General features: G+C 46.4%; 1 protein-coding gene across 1 annotated transcript in view; it reads left to right on the top strand.

Moving 5' to 3' along the window:
• ADAMTSL1 (ADAMTS like 1) overlaps positions 1-10225 on the top strand; it is a 941617-nt gene extending 931392 nt beyond the window's left edge. The window contains exon 29 of the mRNA XM_069625973.1: positions 1470-10225. Within this exon, the coding sequence (XP_069482074.1) occupies positions 1470-1576 (107 nt within the window). The 3' untranslated portion in view covers positions 1577-10225. The remainder of the gene's footprint in view (positions 1-1469) is intronic.
• Positions 10226-19111: the final 8886 nt, after the last annotated feature.

Here is a 19111-nt window from a genome sequence, read left to right as displayed (position 1 = left end):
ACAGTGATAATGTTTTCTTTATTGGTATATGTTAACCATGCAAATGAATATTTTTTGTTTCCTACTGTGTGGGTCACCCTGAGGATCTTGGTTACTGTTGCTTATAGTTGAGAGGAGATTCAGTAACTTAAGAAGTAAGGCTATTTGCTCTAGTTATACTTATAGTGCACACAGTGCTTTGTACTCTCCCTCAAGCATGGAAGAAAGGGGACAGAGCATAGGTGTGCGACAATGTTATTCGCCGTAGCGACTAAGGTACTCCCAGTCGATAGCCCCTTTTCCTCCATGCGTGCTTCTGCCTTCACTGCTAACAAGGGTAAGGACATCCAGTGCGGTTAAGAGGCCTGGCTACTGGGCGCGGAGCAGGCACGGATGAAGTACTGAGAGGCAAATGTGGGAGGCATGCTCGTGCTCAGGCCTCGGTCCCATCCCCTTCCCGGGACGCCACTCCTCAAGTATGCAAGAAAGGGGACTATGGATTTAGGAGTACCTTAGTCACTCCTGTGAGTAACCGTTCTGTAACAATGTTTTCCTTTTCGCATAGAGAAACCGTTCTTTTACACTACACATGATGTTTGCTTGTGCTAAAACTGTTCTAATTCAACCAAGCTCACGATTGAAATGCTCATAAGATCACATTTAATGTACTAATACCTTTGCTGTATGTACTTTACTCACTATTAAACTAACCTTTTTATTACACCCCTACAATTTCAACCCCAATAGTGCTGTTACAGCTATATGCTAAAAGCCTTTATTTATTTATTTATTTATTTATTTATTTATATAGCGCGCAAGCAGCCCAGGGGCATTGAGGCGCTGTTACTTGAAAGAACTTAGTTACACAGGTACAGGCATGGTAGCGGTCGTTGACACATTGTGAATACTACAAAACATCATACTGTTGTTACAGATATTGCACATAGTCATTAAATTACAACTTGTGCAACGGGTCATATGATAAGTATTCATGCTGATGTGTAGGGCCTTATGTGAAGAGGATGGTTTTCAAGGCTTTGCGGAAGGTGGTGAGGGAGGCCTCACCTCGCATAGTGGGAGGTAGGGCATTCCAGTGAGTGGGTGCGAGGTAAGGGAAGCTGGATCCGCCCGCTCTGGCTCTTATGAACCTCAGGACTCACAGGGTTGGGATAATGACTTTCCCCCAACTTAAGCTCCTCAGCTTTGCCCCAGGCAATAACATTGGGCGGTCATTCCCCATGATAATAGTCCCTCTCTTTGTCTATAAAGCTATAATTGTGTCATTTGGACGTGAGCTTTGCGGCCTCTGTGTATGCATCTTCGTGCTTTTTGGCGGTGACTAAAAAAAACTCCAAGACAGACGGGCAGAAGGCCCATGTTTGAGTTTCTGTGACAGGCAGGCAGTGGTTAGCTAGTTCTTGTTTGAGGGCCCCCAGTTGCAGATTCAGACCTAACTAACTACGTCTTTGCTTTTGTTTTTGCTTCTCCAGTGGAGTGCCGAGACACCACCCGATACTGCGAGAAAGTCAAGCAGTTGAAACTCTGCCAGCTCGCCCAGTTCAAAGCCCGGTGTTGCAGTTCTTGCGGAAAAGTATGAAGAAAGGGGGCCTCCTAGCTCAGCTTTTCCAGCGGAAGGAATGTTTAAAAGAAAGAGGGACTGAGATGTATTTATTTTTCTTCTTTAGTTTGTATAAAAAGACTTGACAGCTCTCCCCACCTCGATTATTGGAGCACAGGATGTGATGAATTAAGGGCTGTGCTGGGAGAAATGTTCGAAAAAATAAGAATACTGAACGAGGAGACATAATATGCCACAGGCAAGACAGGTGCGGGGGAACAGCGCTTCCCAGGCCTCGCGGGAGACTCCAGGAATGGAATGGGAAGACGCGCGTCGCCGCCAAAGGGAGTCTCTGCGTGGGCGGCCGCGCGCACGTTGGAAACACGCAGCAGTCCATCAAACGCGTTCAGAGTGACGCTGACACGCATGGAAAAACAATCTTATAATGGCAAACAATGGACAGCCTCTGGTGTCCTAGAAGACGGCGAAGAGATCATTTGTTGTTGAACTTTTTTGACTGTGGCCTACGCCGCGGAATGCCCGCCAGGACTCTGCGCGGTTGGTGTTTCTGAGTCGGACGTTACAATTGCTGGGCCCAGGTGTGTGCCAGTGACCTGGGCCGAGCGAGGATCCAAATGTGCCAGCATGTGGGCTGGCAGAGAACAACGGAGGGGAGGGAGGGTGTCTCCCCGTCCTCCTGCAAGAGGAGCTACGTCCCTGCAATGAACTCAACCACCACTTGTAACGTTACAGGGAGGGCTATTGCACCACTCAGTGCTCAAGCGCTTCCCCAAAACATGAAAGCGATTTCCCTTTTGAAATTAATCTTTTTTTGACAATTTTGCGTTATTACTGAGAACATACAGCTCTTTGTGAATCGGCGAGATGTCCGAGAGTGTGTACTACCTAATCGAAATATGTTCTCTCCTAGCACTTGGAAAAAAAAAGCATCTCTGGACCAAAGCTGGCATGAATGTGACCGAATTGTTAGCATGACAGCCTTACCTGTATATAATGTGTACATAGATGAGCAGGGAATTCCATGGGCTGTGTGCTGTGGGAGGGACTCCCTAAAGTTCTGCTGATACACCAAATGGCCCGCCCATCCCCAAGCATAAGACATACACACGCACCTTCTTATACATAGCCTTCCTCAGCCCTGTATTATGCATGAGCATCCTGCACATGCTGAATGTGCAGTCTGCGCACACGGCAAGCAAACCTGTTCCTATTTCAGTGTTCCTGACTATGCACTTCCTTGCACATCCGCAAAAGGGCTCAACATGCTGGACCGAGCCAAGTTGCACAATGTTAGCGGATCTGCCGCGCTATGACGCAGTTCCAGAAATTGGAGCTGTATTGTGTCTAAACGTAGATATTCTTTCTGAGGGCGCACTCTTAATCTGTGTCGCGTGGTAAACATGTTGGAAAGGGGTGGGAGACGGGAATGTTTTACACCGATTGTACATAAGATAAACTCCTAGCCACAGTCATGCTCCTGCTTCCACTGGAGAAGGTTAGTCTAGTCCACTGATAACTGCCCTAGGACATTTTCTGAAGTCTAGTGCAGAGTACACTTTCCTGGGAATGTGAAGAGAAAAGCACTTACCAGGCTAGAGAGGAGCTGCTACCAAGGCCGCACATTATGGTTGCTGGTAGTTAACAATGAAAAGAATCTTGCATGTTTAATACATATATTCTGAAACAAAGGCAATTCACAAAATGGTTTAGGCAGCCTAATCGATTGCTATAACTGTGAAAACACTCCAGTCCTGATTCACAAAGTGTTTTCTAATGGGATTGCGCCATTTTACAATGCTTCTGTGAATCAGGTCTCTTATGTATTGCGAAGAATACATTAAACCGTCAAAGTGAGTTTTCGTGGACAGCATTGGAAAACATTTAGAAACATACAATTCAAAATTTCGAAAACTAAACGAGGAAAAAGGGATTCTGGAAAATATTTTCCAATAATGAAAACAAGATTGACAGGTTTTCCAATTTTGATATTGACTTTAATAAATAGAAGCATAATTTTCTTTTGTTCTTTACTAGCATGCATTTTAATGAAACCAAAGTATACAGGAAAGTAATTGAATGCTTTTCATATAATGTTCATAATTGTAATCCTGGTAAATAATCTAAACTATCCTATATTCTGAAATAACTACTAAAAATTAGATGTGTTGTTAGGGCTGGCCTTTTGATCAACAGAGTAGTAAAATCTATCAGGCCTTTTTGCATTGCCACAATTTATATGTATTTCAATGCAGAATGTTTGCCCATGTTTCAGTAATTGTGAAAATCCAACTGGATTTTGCTTTTCAGTTGATCAACAAGTGTAGGCCTAATTTTTAGTGTAAATTCCAGATTATTGTGGTTGAGAGATAGAATGATTCCTACGGGAACAAAAACTGACAGTACAGAAATGGGCCTGCAAGGCTGTGATTGGTGAGGTCCACTTACCTGCCAATCAAGTCAGGGCAATCAAGTCACAATGCTTCTTTAAGTTCGGGCCCAAAACTTTGCTTGCACACAGGTCACAATATCAATTAAGACAATGGCCCTCATTATGAGTTTGGCGGTAGTACAGTGGTAATTCTGCAGAACTACCACCAAACAGAATTACCATTACGACTGCTCGGTCGCGCAGATTTACAGCAGGATTTGCAAGTGGTGGTAGGCTGTGTTAAGTCCCCATTATTTGGACTACATAGGACTCCATGGGTATTTTGGCGGAATTACCACCAGTGGTAAATCCTCTACTTAAAGTCCAAACTCAGAATTTGGAGGAATGGTAAAAGTGGTGTAAATTCCGTAACCACCACTTTTTTGCCACTCTGCCAACCTCGGAATGAAGCCTATTGTCTCTAATCAATAGCAATGGGCAACTAAGCAATTCATGGCGGGTTGACTCATGCAGAGGATTGACGGACACCACTATATTGATTTGCTTTTACGATTCTTAGCTACAAGATGTTCCGTCGAAACACACTTTAAAGGTGGATTATATGCAAAGCAAGTCTGAGGACTCAAAACAACTGCCATTCATAAAAAGCGCAAATCACAGAACTGGCTTAATTTACAAAGTCACTAGTAATCTGCCTCAACCCGTACTTAACATTTAACTGAATATCAGCATGGATACCAATTTTGCCCTTTACTCATTTTCCCCAGTGACATATTCTATTCCCAAATAAAATGGCTACTGCATATTTCAGGCACACATGATTCAGAAAATCGGGTCCTAGTAAAGCATACCCACCTGAAAAGAAACATATGAGACAATTAGCACCCTCAGTGGCTGCGGGGGCCAATCAGGTTGCTCAAAACCTGGACTGAATCTACCGATTCAAGACCGGGTTCAGAGCAACACAAGTGCTCTGTGCACCCATCCTCTACCGGCACTACTTTTTTACTTCCTTCCCGCCCCCAAATCCAGCTCACCATCCCACCAATTTACCTTAAATGGGCTCCTCCACCTGGTCCCTTGGCCCACTCCGCTCTGTCAGCTTGGATTCCCGGTAAGTCATGGAAATGGAAAAAGGGCTCCAAGCGGAGCCCGAACTTCCATTTCCATGACAACCCTGACTCTCCCTGGCCGTTGCTGCGGACGAAGCAGAACGGGCAGTTTATTTTTTTTTCTATTGCTATTAGCACCTTCTGGGTTTATCTCGGGGTGCTAAAAGCAAGAATCCTACATTCTGCAGACTTCGATTATTGCTTAAATAAAACAGCCTTTAGAGGGGCGACTTCTTTCTCTGATTTATGATGTCTATAATGTATTTATTCAGTCTAAGGGAACAAGCAACACCGTCAGTAAGGTTGTACCACCCAAGTTGCTAGACTCGCCACCATTGGAAAATGGTCTGACGTAGCATGACTAGTCACCACAGTGTGTAACTCAAATGCAGGTGCAATAAAAGCAAATGCTAAGCAACAGTTGCATTGGTCTCTCTCTCTCCCTCTCCCCCCCTCTCTCTCTCTCCCTCTCTCCCTCTCTCTCTCTGTCTCTCTCTCCCTCCCCCCTCTCTCTCTCTCCCTCTCTCTCTGTCTCTCTTTCCCTCCTCTCTCTCTCTCTCCCTCTCTCCCTCTATCCCTCTCCCCTCTCTCTCTCTCTCTCCCTCCCTCTCTCCCTCTCTCCCCTATCTCCCTCTCTCTCCCTCCCTCTCTCTCTCTCTACCTCTCTCTCTCTACCTCTCTCCCTCTCTTTCTCTCTCTCCCTCTCTCTCGCCCTCTCTCTTCCTCCCTCTCTCCTTTTATCCCTCTCCCCATCTCCCTCTCTCTCTCTCTCTCTCTGTCTCTCTGTCCCTCCCTCTCTCCCTCTCTATCTCTCTCCCTCCCTCTCTCCCTCTCTCTCTCTCTCTCCCTTTCTCTCTCCCTCCCTCTCTCCCCCTCTCTCTGTCTACCTCTCTCCCTCTCTCTCTCTCTCCCTCTCCCTCTCTCCCACACTCTCTCTCCCCCTCTCTCTCCCTCTCTCCCACACTCTCTCTCCCCCTCTATCCCTCTCCCCCTCTTTCTCCCCCTCTCTCTCTCCCCCTCTCTCTCTCCCTCTCTCTCTCTCCCTCTCTCCCTCTCTCTCTCTCACAGTACAGATTAGGTCAAAGCAGACTAGACATGATAGATTAAACAGGTGAAAGATATGCCAACTAGTGAACTATGATCATCTCTTCATCATGTGTTTGCTAGATTTGTAGCTACTCGTTTAAGCCTTTGACTTGCTGTACTAGAGTGGCCCTTTTGTGGGTTGCTTAATGTCATGATTATGACATCACAGCGGCAGTCGTCTCCCCTGTTTCCTCTTTCTGCAGTGTTAGATGTCGCCCGTAGGCTGCAGGCACATAAACGCGTATAGACACCCAACAGCCGCACAACCGCAAAACACCAGACGGATTATTTTATTTGTGTTTTATGCTGCACACATCATCACTGTGGTGGTCTTCAAACACCAAGCCTTGTCCCTGTAGAGACGAACTGTGACCCCACACAGCGTTGCATCTAGAACGTGGTCTAAGGGGTGAAAAAGAAATAGGGTCATGGGGAGCGGGAAAGGAGACCAGCGGGAAAAGTCACAGTGACAAAAGCGTACAGACTCCCAACATGAAGGGCAATTAAACCAGAAGGGCAAGTGATGGGAGGCCTTCAAATATTCTCAAGACTTCCTGATTGTAGTGGGGCTAGTAACCAGATAATCATATGGGACGCCCTCCTGCTGATACCCCGGAGGGGATTATGGTAAAGCTGGGCCCGCTGACACAGGTGTCAGAGACAGGAATTTCGGTTCCTCTATACAAAAAAATTCATGGCAGGCTAGCGAGGCCAAAAGTGAGATTCACATTAAGAGCAACCCTCTTGGTGGGCAACTCTCCAGTATATTGGCATTGAGTGCAAGTGGGAGGGCGCTGCTGCTGGCTGCTGATCTTCAGATCCTCCTTTCGAGACGTTCCTGAAATTAAAGAAAAGGATCTACGTGATTATTGTGCTGCCAAAAATGTTGAATCGTAAAGTTTTGAATCCGTAGACGGCATTGATCACCCATGCCCGCATTCCCCCTACCTGCCACACCTTTACCCCTTAATAAGGCACAGCGCACTTACCTTCTTTTATTTTTCCCTGCTGTTTCCCTGGGACGGTTCCCTCTCCCAATTGTGGAGCGGAACTTCCTTTTTTTTGTCTTTTTTTAAAGTTTATTTTGCACCCACTTTCCATGTTATGGAAGCACGGAACACTCCCGCAACCCCTGAACCCATAATGCTGAAAAAGGGGAGCGTGCGGCAACCTATGCCCCATTGTTCGGCATTATGGGATTAGACTTTTGTGTCCATGCCGAATGCGGTGTAAACGCTCATTCAGCATTTTATTTTCGATTTTTTGGGGCAGTACCAAACAAAAGACACAGCCACTGTCTTTCCCCTCCCAAACATTAAAGAAACAAAGTGCATCACAAAACAAAGTACTTATATTACACAGAATAGGGTTTAGGAAACAAAGCCCTCTTTATTGGTCCAGTGCTGGAAGTATTTCATTAGGCTTTGGGCCTCATTACAAGTTTGGCGTTAGCCTTGCCGGTAAAACCGGCAGGCTGCCGCCAAACTTGCACATTTTTACGGCCCCTGGCAATGGGGAAATACAGGGCCATTACAACCCTGGCGGACCCTGTATTTCCCCATTGCCAGGTCCCGGAAACTTTTACTCCCCATTCCCATTTGGGCCCCTTAGGGTTCAATGGGAATGGGGAGGCCGGTAGCACCGGCACCATTCGCAATGGTGCCGGTACTACTGGCAGTGTCTGCTTGCGGGTGCCAGTACTCCCGGCAGGTCAGACCTGGTGGGCGGGAAGGCACCTGCAAGCAGAAGTCGTAGTTTGCTGGTCCGGTAACAACGGTACCGGTAAGCTTGCCGGTACCGTTGTTACCGGACCGGCAAACTTGTAATAAGGCCAATTGTCTTTGTTTCAAGCATGTGGCAGGAAATGTCCATCATCATTGACTTCCTGCCCATGCTCAGAACAATGTCCACAATCGCCATCTTGCAATGCAGAATTACCATGCACCATACTCTCACATGGAGTGCCCTGCCACTTATTGTGACATTACCCCAAATACCCCAGCTATGCATGGGCACATTACACTTGGTGGCCTCTATTTACATCCACTTCTCTTTTCTATGTGAGGAAAGGTCAAGGTGCTTTTTGCCTGCTTTTCTAAACCTCTCCTCCAGGATCCTGACACAGACATTGCCAATCAACAATGCAAACACTACCAGTGCCAAACATACCCAAAATATGCCCCCTTAGTAAATATACCCACATTCCATTACTTTCCCTTCTTACCCTCAACCCCCAACGCCCTGATGTTCGGGAGATGTGCTCAAGAGTTCCTGAGAGATGTGGGGGCTAGTAACCAGATAATCCTATTTTTCATGCTGTGGCGGCTCACAAATCACAAATAAATAAATAAATGACTTTGAGTACTTGAGATGCTGAAACATCATGCATGGGGTCACTACACACCAAAACACATGTAGCCACTACTTCTAGTCACGGAGGAGTTCTATAACCATGTGCGGGAATTGGGCTGCAGGCTGAGTACCTTCAAACGCTGTCAAAGGCGTAAAGTAGACCCAAACATGTGCATACTCATTGAGGATACTGGAAGTTACCTTGGACTTCCGAGACCCATAGGTTCAGAGAACACCTTGACGACTCTCAGTAACTGAAATGCATATTGTTGTGGCTACCGTTTAACATACTTAGCTGATTAGCAATGGCTGCATTTCTATATCCACACAGACGTAAGAGTTACCACTGCTTTAATTTTATTAACCATCACAACCACAAAAATAATGACTTACACAGAGACACATTTAAATACCTAACACAATTAAAAAGACGAAACAATGACAAACAACTCACTATACATTCTGTCCGTGCCCTTAAAAGAATACTCTTTCTAAAAATGAGTCTAGCAAGTTATGTTATTTCTTTTTTTATAATGCTATGGTTGGTATATTTAAGAAGAATGTATTCTATCTAAAACTGTTGTGTATATTTATTAGGATTTTCTTGAGCAAAAAGTGCAATATTAATAATTGTACATAACTATTTTTTGGACATTTTATTTTCTTATTCCGGTTCTAGAAATGTGATTTTGTTTGTATTTCCTCCTTGAGCTTTTTGTCGTAGCAGCGTGTGCAGTCCTCTCGCCCTTGCACAGAAATGTATATAACGCAACGTCGCGCGGCTGTGCATTTTGAGGAGTTTGAGATGCACGAGTTACTGAGTGCTGGGCAATCGACGGCCTTCCCTAAAGCGGCGGCGAATGCTAGTTTGCTCATAGGACCGGAAGCAAGACGTGTGCCTCAGATCTTGAAAGTGAGTGAAGCTGGCACTCATGGCGGGAATTGAAGGCGTGGCAACTGAACTTGTAATATGTATGCACCCGAAGGCGAATCCTGATTGGATTGGGGACCCACCTTGCACACAAAAATATAAACACTCTCTGAGCTTGCAGAGAATGGCTGCAGTGCACTTAGGTTTTTGGATTAGACAAATGTTTCTGTGGTGGGACATCTACCCCCAAGCTATCTTTTCGGCATAGCGCCGGTAATTTATGCATAGCTGGACCTTTCGTTGGACCCATTTTCTTGGTGCCCTTGTGCGAAGCGTATGCTAAATGTGTCGAAAAAGTCAAAGGACGCAATGGCGTTCATTTGGAGAAGCGTTCTTCAGGCTAGAGTCTCATTCAAGGCGTTGCTCTCTCTCTCTCCAGGGGTGGAAATGGGGTCGTTCAGTGGTGGACCCTCACTGTTTCATAGGACTTTGAGACAAGAAGGGCAGGCACTCAAGAGTCTGAGGCGCCCCTCCAAAGCACTGGAGTTCACACAGCATCAAAATGCCCTTTGAGAAAGGAGGACAGCAGTGTTGCAGATTGAACTTTTGGGGGCGGAGGGCTAAGGGGCTAAAGGTGTCCCAGCCTATATATGGCATTTCTTGCTGGGATCTGGGCTTGGGGGCGATGATGCTTCAAATCTTTTCTGTTCCTCCTAATGCCGCCTCAGTCCATTGCTCCTAGGGGGAAATTGTTTTTGAATGTACATTGATGCGAACTTAAGTTATCAGGTGTGTACTGTGTAGTACCGTGCATTTTATTTGCTGCCATTGCTGATAATTAAAGAATTCTGAGTAAACCCGGAAGTGATTTATTTATGTGCGACGTTTGCCCCCTGCTGTTCCAAGACCGCGGCGGGGAGTCCGGAAGAGAATTACATGCGAGGAACGTCATTGTGGTAGGGGTCGCCTTTGGTAAGAATAACATAATGCAAGGTGAGAAGAGACAGTAAAGAAGCCAAGCAGAGGCGGAGAAATTCCTTTCGGTAAGTCGGGCTGTCTTGATCAGTCAGATGTTCCAAGCCACAGTGTAGAGACACTTCCTGTGCACAACGCTCACCTAAAGGGCAGTCTCTTCCAGCAAGACTATTCTTTCCATTGCCCGTCGAAGGATGTATGCCACCCCAGGCAAAGTCCCCCTTGCCCCTATCACACACCGCCCCTTCCATACTTTGGAGCCAGGCTTGTATAGCCAGCTTCAGTCATTCTATGTCCAGGTAAGGGCCCATATGCTCAAGTACAGCCTCACCTGGCCCATTAGACCTTTACCTGGGTAGGCCCTGACACCATCACTCTCCTTGCCTACTGCCTTTACACTCCCTTGCCATCCTTCCTGGGGCTCATCGGGGCATGGGGGCATGTTTCATTGCAATGGAGCAGCTTCACTGTATGTATTTCTACTAGTTCCAAAGTGAGGGAAGTAGTATAACTGCAGACAAGAATACATGTTACGGAAAACTGCATTATTGGGCAAGCAGACATTGGCTGGACCGGGTGCTACGCCTCCATGTACTAGATGGCCTGGGCACTATCACTGGCATGTGTAGTACACACAGTGTGACAGTAATGGGCAATGCCCAGTGGCAGGTGCATCACAACTCAGTACTGCAGGGTGCAGAACTGTGCTGCATCGGGGATCATGGGGATTTTGGGGCTATAGATCTGCGAAAACATTTTAAGCAGATATGGGTGTTATGGTGGAATTGGGTAGGGTAGGGTAAACCTGCCTAGTCGAGCTGGGGAAGTTTGGTTCTGCAAACTTAAACAAGATGCCTCACAAAGGAACAGTTTCAGGATCTTGGATGTTAAGTGGTGGGAGGCAACAGCAAAAGTAAGCAAAATCGTTCTTAGGTGGTGTCCAAAGCAAGGGGCTGCTGCTAGTGCAATCCCTACTTTTATTTCCTAGCCCTTCTGACTAATAAGACAAATGGCCCAGTGGTCGAAGTGAGCGGGAACAGTCGGGAGCAGTGTTACACTACTTTTATTGTTTACTGTTAACAGCTCCACAACTTTTTGCAACCATTTTCACCCTTTCAGGAATGTTCTTTGTGAAGTTAAAGCCCACCTCTCCATTTCACTACCGGATATCAGCTACAGCTAAACTGAAATCTATTTCAACTCAATTGGCTGTCAACCAGCACGACTGCAACCCTTGAAAAATGTGTTGCACGTTGCTCCCTTCCTTCTCTGTTGCTGACCGGAATTACAGTTGCACTACTTTTTTGGTACACTTCTATTGCTGAAATGGCCCTGTTCTAGCTCAAAATGTCATGTTGCCAGCAGAGCAGTGAGCGTTTCTATGCTTTTGTCCACCTGTATTAGGATAGCATACAGGCTGTACCTGCAATCAGGCATGTAATATAGGCAAAGCGATAGGTAAAGCGGTAGCTTTGCAGAAGGTCCTCTTGTGGAAGGAAACTGTTAATGCTGCTTGCTGCTCATTACAATGATTGAGGGTGTTTGCTACCTTTCACTGGCTTTATCAACTTGAACCCTGTTTTAGACTCCATAACATTAGCCTCTGAATTAAGAGTGTTTTGCACCTTCATCACCATATATCACTAAAACCTTAAAACACCAAGAACAACTGCAACAAGCTATAGAAGATGAATCAGAAGAATAATTCAGGAAACCAATATGAAACCTAACAGATCTAATCAATAACGAAACAGACCCCGCCCAACACCCTCCACAACCTGTAAGCAACAAGGAAACCATCGGATAAGACCATAATAAAACTAAAGCAAAAACAAAGCAAAGCACTGTTAAAAAAATACACTGCAATCTAGTCAATGCAAGATCAATGACCAAACATGCTACCAAGATCTATGACCTACTCTACGAAGGGGAATAGACATCTTATTGATCACAGAAACCTGGTTAGATGATAACTACAAAGTGACACTACACATCTCTCTACCTAACAACTACAAATGCTCACAGGTAAATAGAAAAAAAAATAAAAGAAGAGGAGGATTTGCAATAGCCTACAAAGAACACCTGCATATTAAAACAGATGACCCACTGAGCTTCTATAACTGTGAATCCCTCGTCCTGCACCTAACAGCTGATCCCAATACAAACCTCACATTCATACTCAACTATAGACCACCGACCTACAATGATAGCTTTATAGACAACTTCATTGAAGCCATCATGAACCTGGCCATCAAACACAACCACCTGACACTCCTCAGGGATTTTAACATCTGGTTTGAAGAAGAGAATGCAAACTCCCCAAAATCACTACTCAAACAGCTCGAGATAATGAAATTAAGCCAAATGGTTAAAGAAGCGACACACTCAGCGGTCCACACCTGTGATGCTCTCTTTGCCAGAAGAAAAAAGATCTGAACAGCACCACCTATACAAATACTATGGAGCGACCACATGATCATACCATTCGTGATCCAACTACCAGCCAAATAATCCAAACTGCTCCAAAAATTCTCTGTGATCTGGAAAAGAAAATGGAATACCATTAAAAGCAGTAACTTAAAACAACTATTGGAATCCTCAAAACCAATAGTTTTGGAACATCTGCCCCATTGGTCTATGTAGACTCGGTTGGTTCTAGACAACCCTTTGGCAGATCAGGACAGTGTGGACCAGCCACGCTCTGTCCGAGCATTTCACGACCGGGTACTGGACATGATGTCACTCCTTGACATACCAGTGCCTGTGGCACCCTCTCCGCAGGAAGGGGTGCTTTCGGGGGCGCTAACTTTGTCTCCATAGGAGTGCACCAGCCTGTTCCTTCAGAGGGATGTCCTGACCGAGGCCCACAAGTTCTGGGATAAGCCCCACACTGGCCTGCACATAAATAAAAGGATTGACGCCCGTTACAGGCTTCACACCTCAGAGGAATTAGCCTTGGCGTCATGTCTGCTCCTGTCCTTGACGGTGGTAGCGGCCGCCACTCTACAATCCAAGCTGGCCTCTGCGACTTCCACAGCTGCGGCTCAAGTTCTGTCCAAGGAGGACAAATTGCTCGATTCCTTGGGCAAGAAGATTTTTGTCAATTTGGTGCTGGAATTGCATCAGGCTAATGCAGGGCTCATCCTGGCCGCAGTGAATATGAAATTGTGGAGAGATTTGGCTGACTGCTAGGAGTTCATTCCTGTTAACAGGCTAGAGGACTTTAAAGGCATCTTGTCAGACTACAGGGTGTTGGCGCAGGATATGCTGGAGGCTGCTGCACACCATGTTGACTCCTCGGCTATTGGCCTCATGCTGGGGGTGGACACCTCTTGTCAGGCTTGGCTTCATGCAACAAAGTTTTCGAAGGAGGAAAGAGATAAAGTTCTGAACCTGCCTTTTGATGGCAAAGAGTTGTTTCATTCTTCAACGGATGACAAGCTCACCAAGACTAAGGTGAGCACGCAAACTGCTAAGTCTCTGTCACTGCTCACGAAGGCCCCAGTCAAAGCTCAGAGTTCTGGGTCCCTATCGCAATCCTCTTCAGGCTTCAGAGGGTTCCAAGGCCGCAGGTCACGCAGGACTGATCCTCCGCCGGGTAACTCCCACCAGAGCCAGCAACGTAGCTGGTTTTTCTCTCTGTCGTCAGCCTCCTCTTCAGGGACAGGAGTCTCTCTGCTGAAAAGTCTGCAAAATGATATTTTTTGGCGCTCGCATGAGACTCCTGTGGGAGGACGAATCTCGTCTCATTTGGAGGCGTGGCAAACCATCACCGATGACCGGTGGGTTTTGTCCCTCACTCGGGCGGGCAACCGCTTGCCCCTTCCCACTACCCCACCCTTCAATTCTCCCTTTCAGCAGTCGGGGACGCCCTCCCTCAGAGCCGAGGTCCAGAAGCTTCTAGATCTCAGGGCGGTGGAACCCGTTCCCCTAGTGGAACGAGGGGAGGGCTTCTTCTCTCGTCTGTTTATGATGCCAAAACCCAATCAGGCTGGCCTGCGAACCATTCTAGACCTTTCCCAGTTCAACCTTTCTCTTCTCCAAGAGAAATTAAAGATGAATACGCCCTGCCAAATAAAGTCCTCTCTTCAGAAGGGCGACTGGCTCAGCGTTGTGGACCTCCAGGATGCTTATTTGCATATCCTGATTTGGAGCCCACATCGGAATGTCCTCCTGGGAGAGAAGCACTAACAGTTTCGAGTGCTCCCTTTTGGTCTCAGCTCAGCGCTGTGTGTCTTCACGAAGATGATGTCAGTCATCGCGGCTTTTCTAAGGCTACAGGGTATTCATGTGTATCCATATTTGGACGACTGGCTTCTGCGCAGTCCTTGTCGGGTGAAGGCCTTGAGCAATCTTCAGTCTCTCCTTCAGCTCCTGCTCAGTCTTGAGCTGTCGGTGAACTGGTGGAAATCCTCCATGACGATCTCTCAGGACCTGATATTCCTGGGTTTATGTTGGAACACGATCGACTGCAAAGTGTACTTGACAGTGGTCAGGATTGCAGATCTGTTAACCACGTGTCAAGTCTTCATTCAGGCAGAAAGCATGTCCACCTGGTGATTCCAGAGGCTTCTGGGCCTCATGGCCTCGTGTGTGCTTGATCTTCCCCTTGCGCGTCTCAAGATGCGACTTACGCAGCTGGCTCCTCTGAGCTCCTGGCTTCAGGCAGTGGACCCCGACACCAAAATGGTTCCGTTTTCACCATGCATGATGACAGATCTCCTATGGTGGTCTTCTTCCAGCAATCTGTCAGTGGGTGCGCCTTTTCAGGAGCCCTCCCCTCAGGTGACCATTACGATGGACTCCTCCCTTATCGGGTGAGGCACAACGATGGATCATCTTCAGGTTTTCCGCCTGTGGTCGCCACAGAACAGACAATTTCACATAAATTATCTGGAGCTCGTGGCGATTTTCCTGGCGCTCAAAGCTTTCAAGCGAGGGATTGTGAACAAAGTGGTCCACATCCACACAGACAATGCGGTATCCATGTTTTATGTCAACAAGCAGGGGGGTACCAAGTCAACTCCCCTTGTAGATCTACCCATTCAGATTTGTGAATGGGCCATTCAGCACAGTGTTTGGCTGTTGGCGGTGCACATTCTGGGCCAGCTGAATGTAACAGCAGACTCTCTCAGCTGGCGAGCGGTGGTCAGCTACGAGTGGGAGCTGAACACGGAGATCCTCTCCGACCTTTTTCGCCATTGGGGTACTCCAGAGGTTAACCTCATTGCGACATCATCGAACAGGAAACTTCCTCTTTATGCTTCCAGGATGGGCTCGGAGCTTCTTCCCTGGGGATGCTCTTGAGATTATGTGGCACAACATGAGGGCCTACGCCTTCCCGCCTCTTCCTCTGATTCACCGGGTGCTGTGCAAGCTCAGGAACATGTCAAATTGCACTCTCCTGTTCACAGCCCAGTGGTGGCCACCCAGATTTTAGTTTTCGGAGCTTCAGCATCTGTCAGTCTGCTCACCGATCAGGATTCCGCTGATTCCTGACCTGCTTCACCAGAGCGATCAGCAGATGTGGCGCCCCTCCCCACAATCATTCAGCTTGGCAGCCTGGTGCCTGAGTTCAAATCTTTAGAAAGCTTCAATTTGTCCGCAGATAATATGCATATTATCCAGGCGGCTAGAAAACTTTCAACAAGGTCTCAGTATAGGAGCAAATGGCTCTGGTTCTGTCACTGGTGTTTAGCTAAGCAGCTGGACCCCAGAGAAGCTGCCATTGACACGGTCCTGTCATTTGTTTCTTATCTGGCAACTTCAGGCATACATGTCTTGTCTTGCAGGACTTATTTGTCGGCTATCGCCGCTTACCTGTCCACGGACTCTTGCTCTTTTTCTTTGACAAACCCTGTCATTAAAAGGCACTTTGCAGGTCTATTGCATCTGTATACACCTGTGCGCAACCCGAATCCTAATTAGGATCTGAATGTGGTCCTTACTGCTTTATGCCATAAACCCTTTGAGCCCATGACTTCAGCAGATTTGAAATTCCTTTCATTGAAAATGGCTTTTCTGATTGCGGTGACTTGGGCAAGGCGTGTAAGCGAGCTTCAGGCCTTGTCGGTAGAACATCCATTCCTCACCTTTCACAAGGATAAGGTTGTCCTCTGGACCAATCCCTCTTTCCTTCCAAAGGTGGTATCTGATTTTCATCTGAACCAGTCTATTTCCTTACCAGTTTTCTTCCCAGAACCGGCTTCAGATGCCGAGGGGGTTCTGCATAATTTGGATGTAAGGCGAGCTCTTAAGTTTTATTTGGACAGAACATCTAATCTTCGGAGCTCTTCCCAGCTCTTGGAGACCTTCGGAGACCCAAAAGGAAAGCCGGCCTCGAAAGCAACTATCTCCTGATGGATTGCTTCCTGTATCTTTGAGGCGTATACCGTTCAGGGCCTTGAGCCTCCAAAGGGAATTCATGCCCATCTTGTGCGGGGTAAGGCAACTGCCATTGTCTTCCAAAAATATGCTCCCTGGGAAACCATTGCCAAAGCAGCTACGTGAGCTTCCCCATCAGCTTTTGCGAAACATTACTACTTAGACCTGAGCTCCAGGGCTGATGCTCAGTACGGGCAAGCTGTTCTTAAAAACCTCTTTCAGTAAAAGGAGTTCCATCCACCCGGTATTCTCTAAGGAGTGCTTGGTAATCTCCCAAAAGTATGGAGGAAAAGGGATGGGACGTAGGAGTGTAATAAAGTTACTCCCCATAGTGACTACCTTACTCCTAGTCCATAGTCCCCTTTCCTCCATACGCCTGCCCGCCGTCCCCTCTAATAAGTATCCTCTATTATTGCTTAAATGGTCTCAGACCTGGCGATAGAAAAGAACTGAAGAGCGATGCGCGGAGCTAAGGAAGGCATGGATACGGCCGCATGCGGTATCCTGCGTAAAAAGAGAAGAAGGACACATTTGTCAATTTGATGCTTTTTTTACAAAAAGTACTCTAGTCCCGTCCCGCAGGACGGAATGTCCCAAACGTATGTAGGAAAGGGGACTATGGACTAGGAGTAAGGTAGTCACTACGGTGAGTAACTTTATTAGAGACTGCAACATATACAGAACGCAGCAGCCATATTTCTCCTCAAACTCTCATAAAGGGACTGCATATCCCCAGCGCTAAAGATATTACATTGGCTACCAATCAAAAAAGGCATCACTTTCAAAATATTGTGCATAACACACAGAGTAATCCATGCTCAAGGAGCAGAATTCTTACAAAAGAAAATCACCATTTGCCACCCGGTCAGAACACTTAGATCCAGCAACAACATTCGCCTGGAACTCAAACCATACAGACAGAAAAAGTTTTATTGGATCAGCTTTCTCCTAACTATCTGCAAAAACTTGGAATTCCCCCCTGAGAGAAATACCAAACTCAAAGGACCATCTGAAATTTAGAAAGCTCCTTAAAACCATGCTCTTCAACTCAGAACCAGACAAAATGAATAAACAACACCCCCACCCCACGTTATGAGCACAATTGGCAAGACGGAGGATTAAACCGACCCATGACATCTGCAAGGAGGGGGAGGAACACTCAGGCAACAAGGAGACCTGGGCGTGCCCGGCCCATGGAAGGACCTACTAGAGGACAAGGAAACAGAGATGTGAGAGTCCTGGGTTGTACCTTGGACAGGCGGGATCAGAGTCGAAAGGTAAAAACTTATCAATAGAAGTATCTCGGAGATCGGTGAGCTGAAGGATAGAGGATAAGACCAGGGAGGCAATGATGACTGCATATTGGACACCCAAGGGAAACGCAGTAGAGTCACCCATCAGTCCCTGATCACAGGGATGTGGGGGAGGTCAAGAAGACTGTAATTTCAAACAATCTTCGTTTCCAATGATGAGTCTGTACTGAATAGAGTAGGGATGTGAAAACAAGGAAATAATATGAGGCAGGGTAACCAAAAAGGAAACACACCAAACACAGGTTACAAAGGAACATACAAAGTACTTTATTTTATACTGAATCCAGTTACAAAAGAACAGAACAAAATTCAGATAGCTATCGACCCTCAGTACAACACAGCGAACTCCGGCGTGGTTCGGTGTGCTCAGTGAGTGCAAATATTCATTGAAACAGTCAGGCTTTTATACATTTCTCCAGCCTGTTGTCCAGCCCTTCTGCAGGTTAACCATTCCATAAATAAGTTACTGCTCTAGGGTCCCTTGCCAGGTCAAATCTAGTTCATCTTAGGTTTATACATTAACAAGAAGAAATGGTAATAATGTATGCTCTAGGCCTAACATTACAATGCGGGACTTAATTTATACAATGTAGTTAAGCAGGTGTTCTCATTCAATTATAGATCAGTTTCAGTGATACAGGTAATCCATTGCACACAGGTCAGCAGAAGGACAAGGTCTCAGCTCATGACCCTAACACGTGGCCTGCAGGCAAGTTATACATTAGTTGTACAGAGGTCATGACAATCGAGTTCTGTTCTGCATGACATAGGCTACCATTTTAGCTCACATGGTGACTTTATAGAGCAAGAAAACCTAAAATGGCGGTTTGACCCAAAATGACAGTTTACATGGTTTCTAAGGTCAGGACCTTGCAATGCGAGTTTATTCACATGTAGTTTATAAGCAGCTTGTTAGCAGCTTGGCGTAGGCCAATATACATATATTCATAGCAATAGGAGGCACGATATAATTTCTAGTTTGACAAACCCTCCTTTTGGCCTATGCCGAGTGCTAAACTACTTCTGATCTCCCTGCAAATAACTCCATGTGTCATCGTCCATACCTGAATA

Source organism: Ambystoma mexicanum, chromosome 6p (genome assembly GCF_040938575.1).
Source record: "Ambystoma mexicanum isolate Mex_15411 chromosome 6p, UKY_AmexF1_1, whole genome shotgun sequence".
NCBI lineage: Eukaryota > Metazoa > Chordata > Amphibia > Caudata > Ambystomatidae > Ambystoma > Ambystoma mexicanum.
This window is presented reverse-complemented; position numbering and strand designations above follow the sequence as displayed.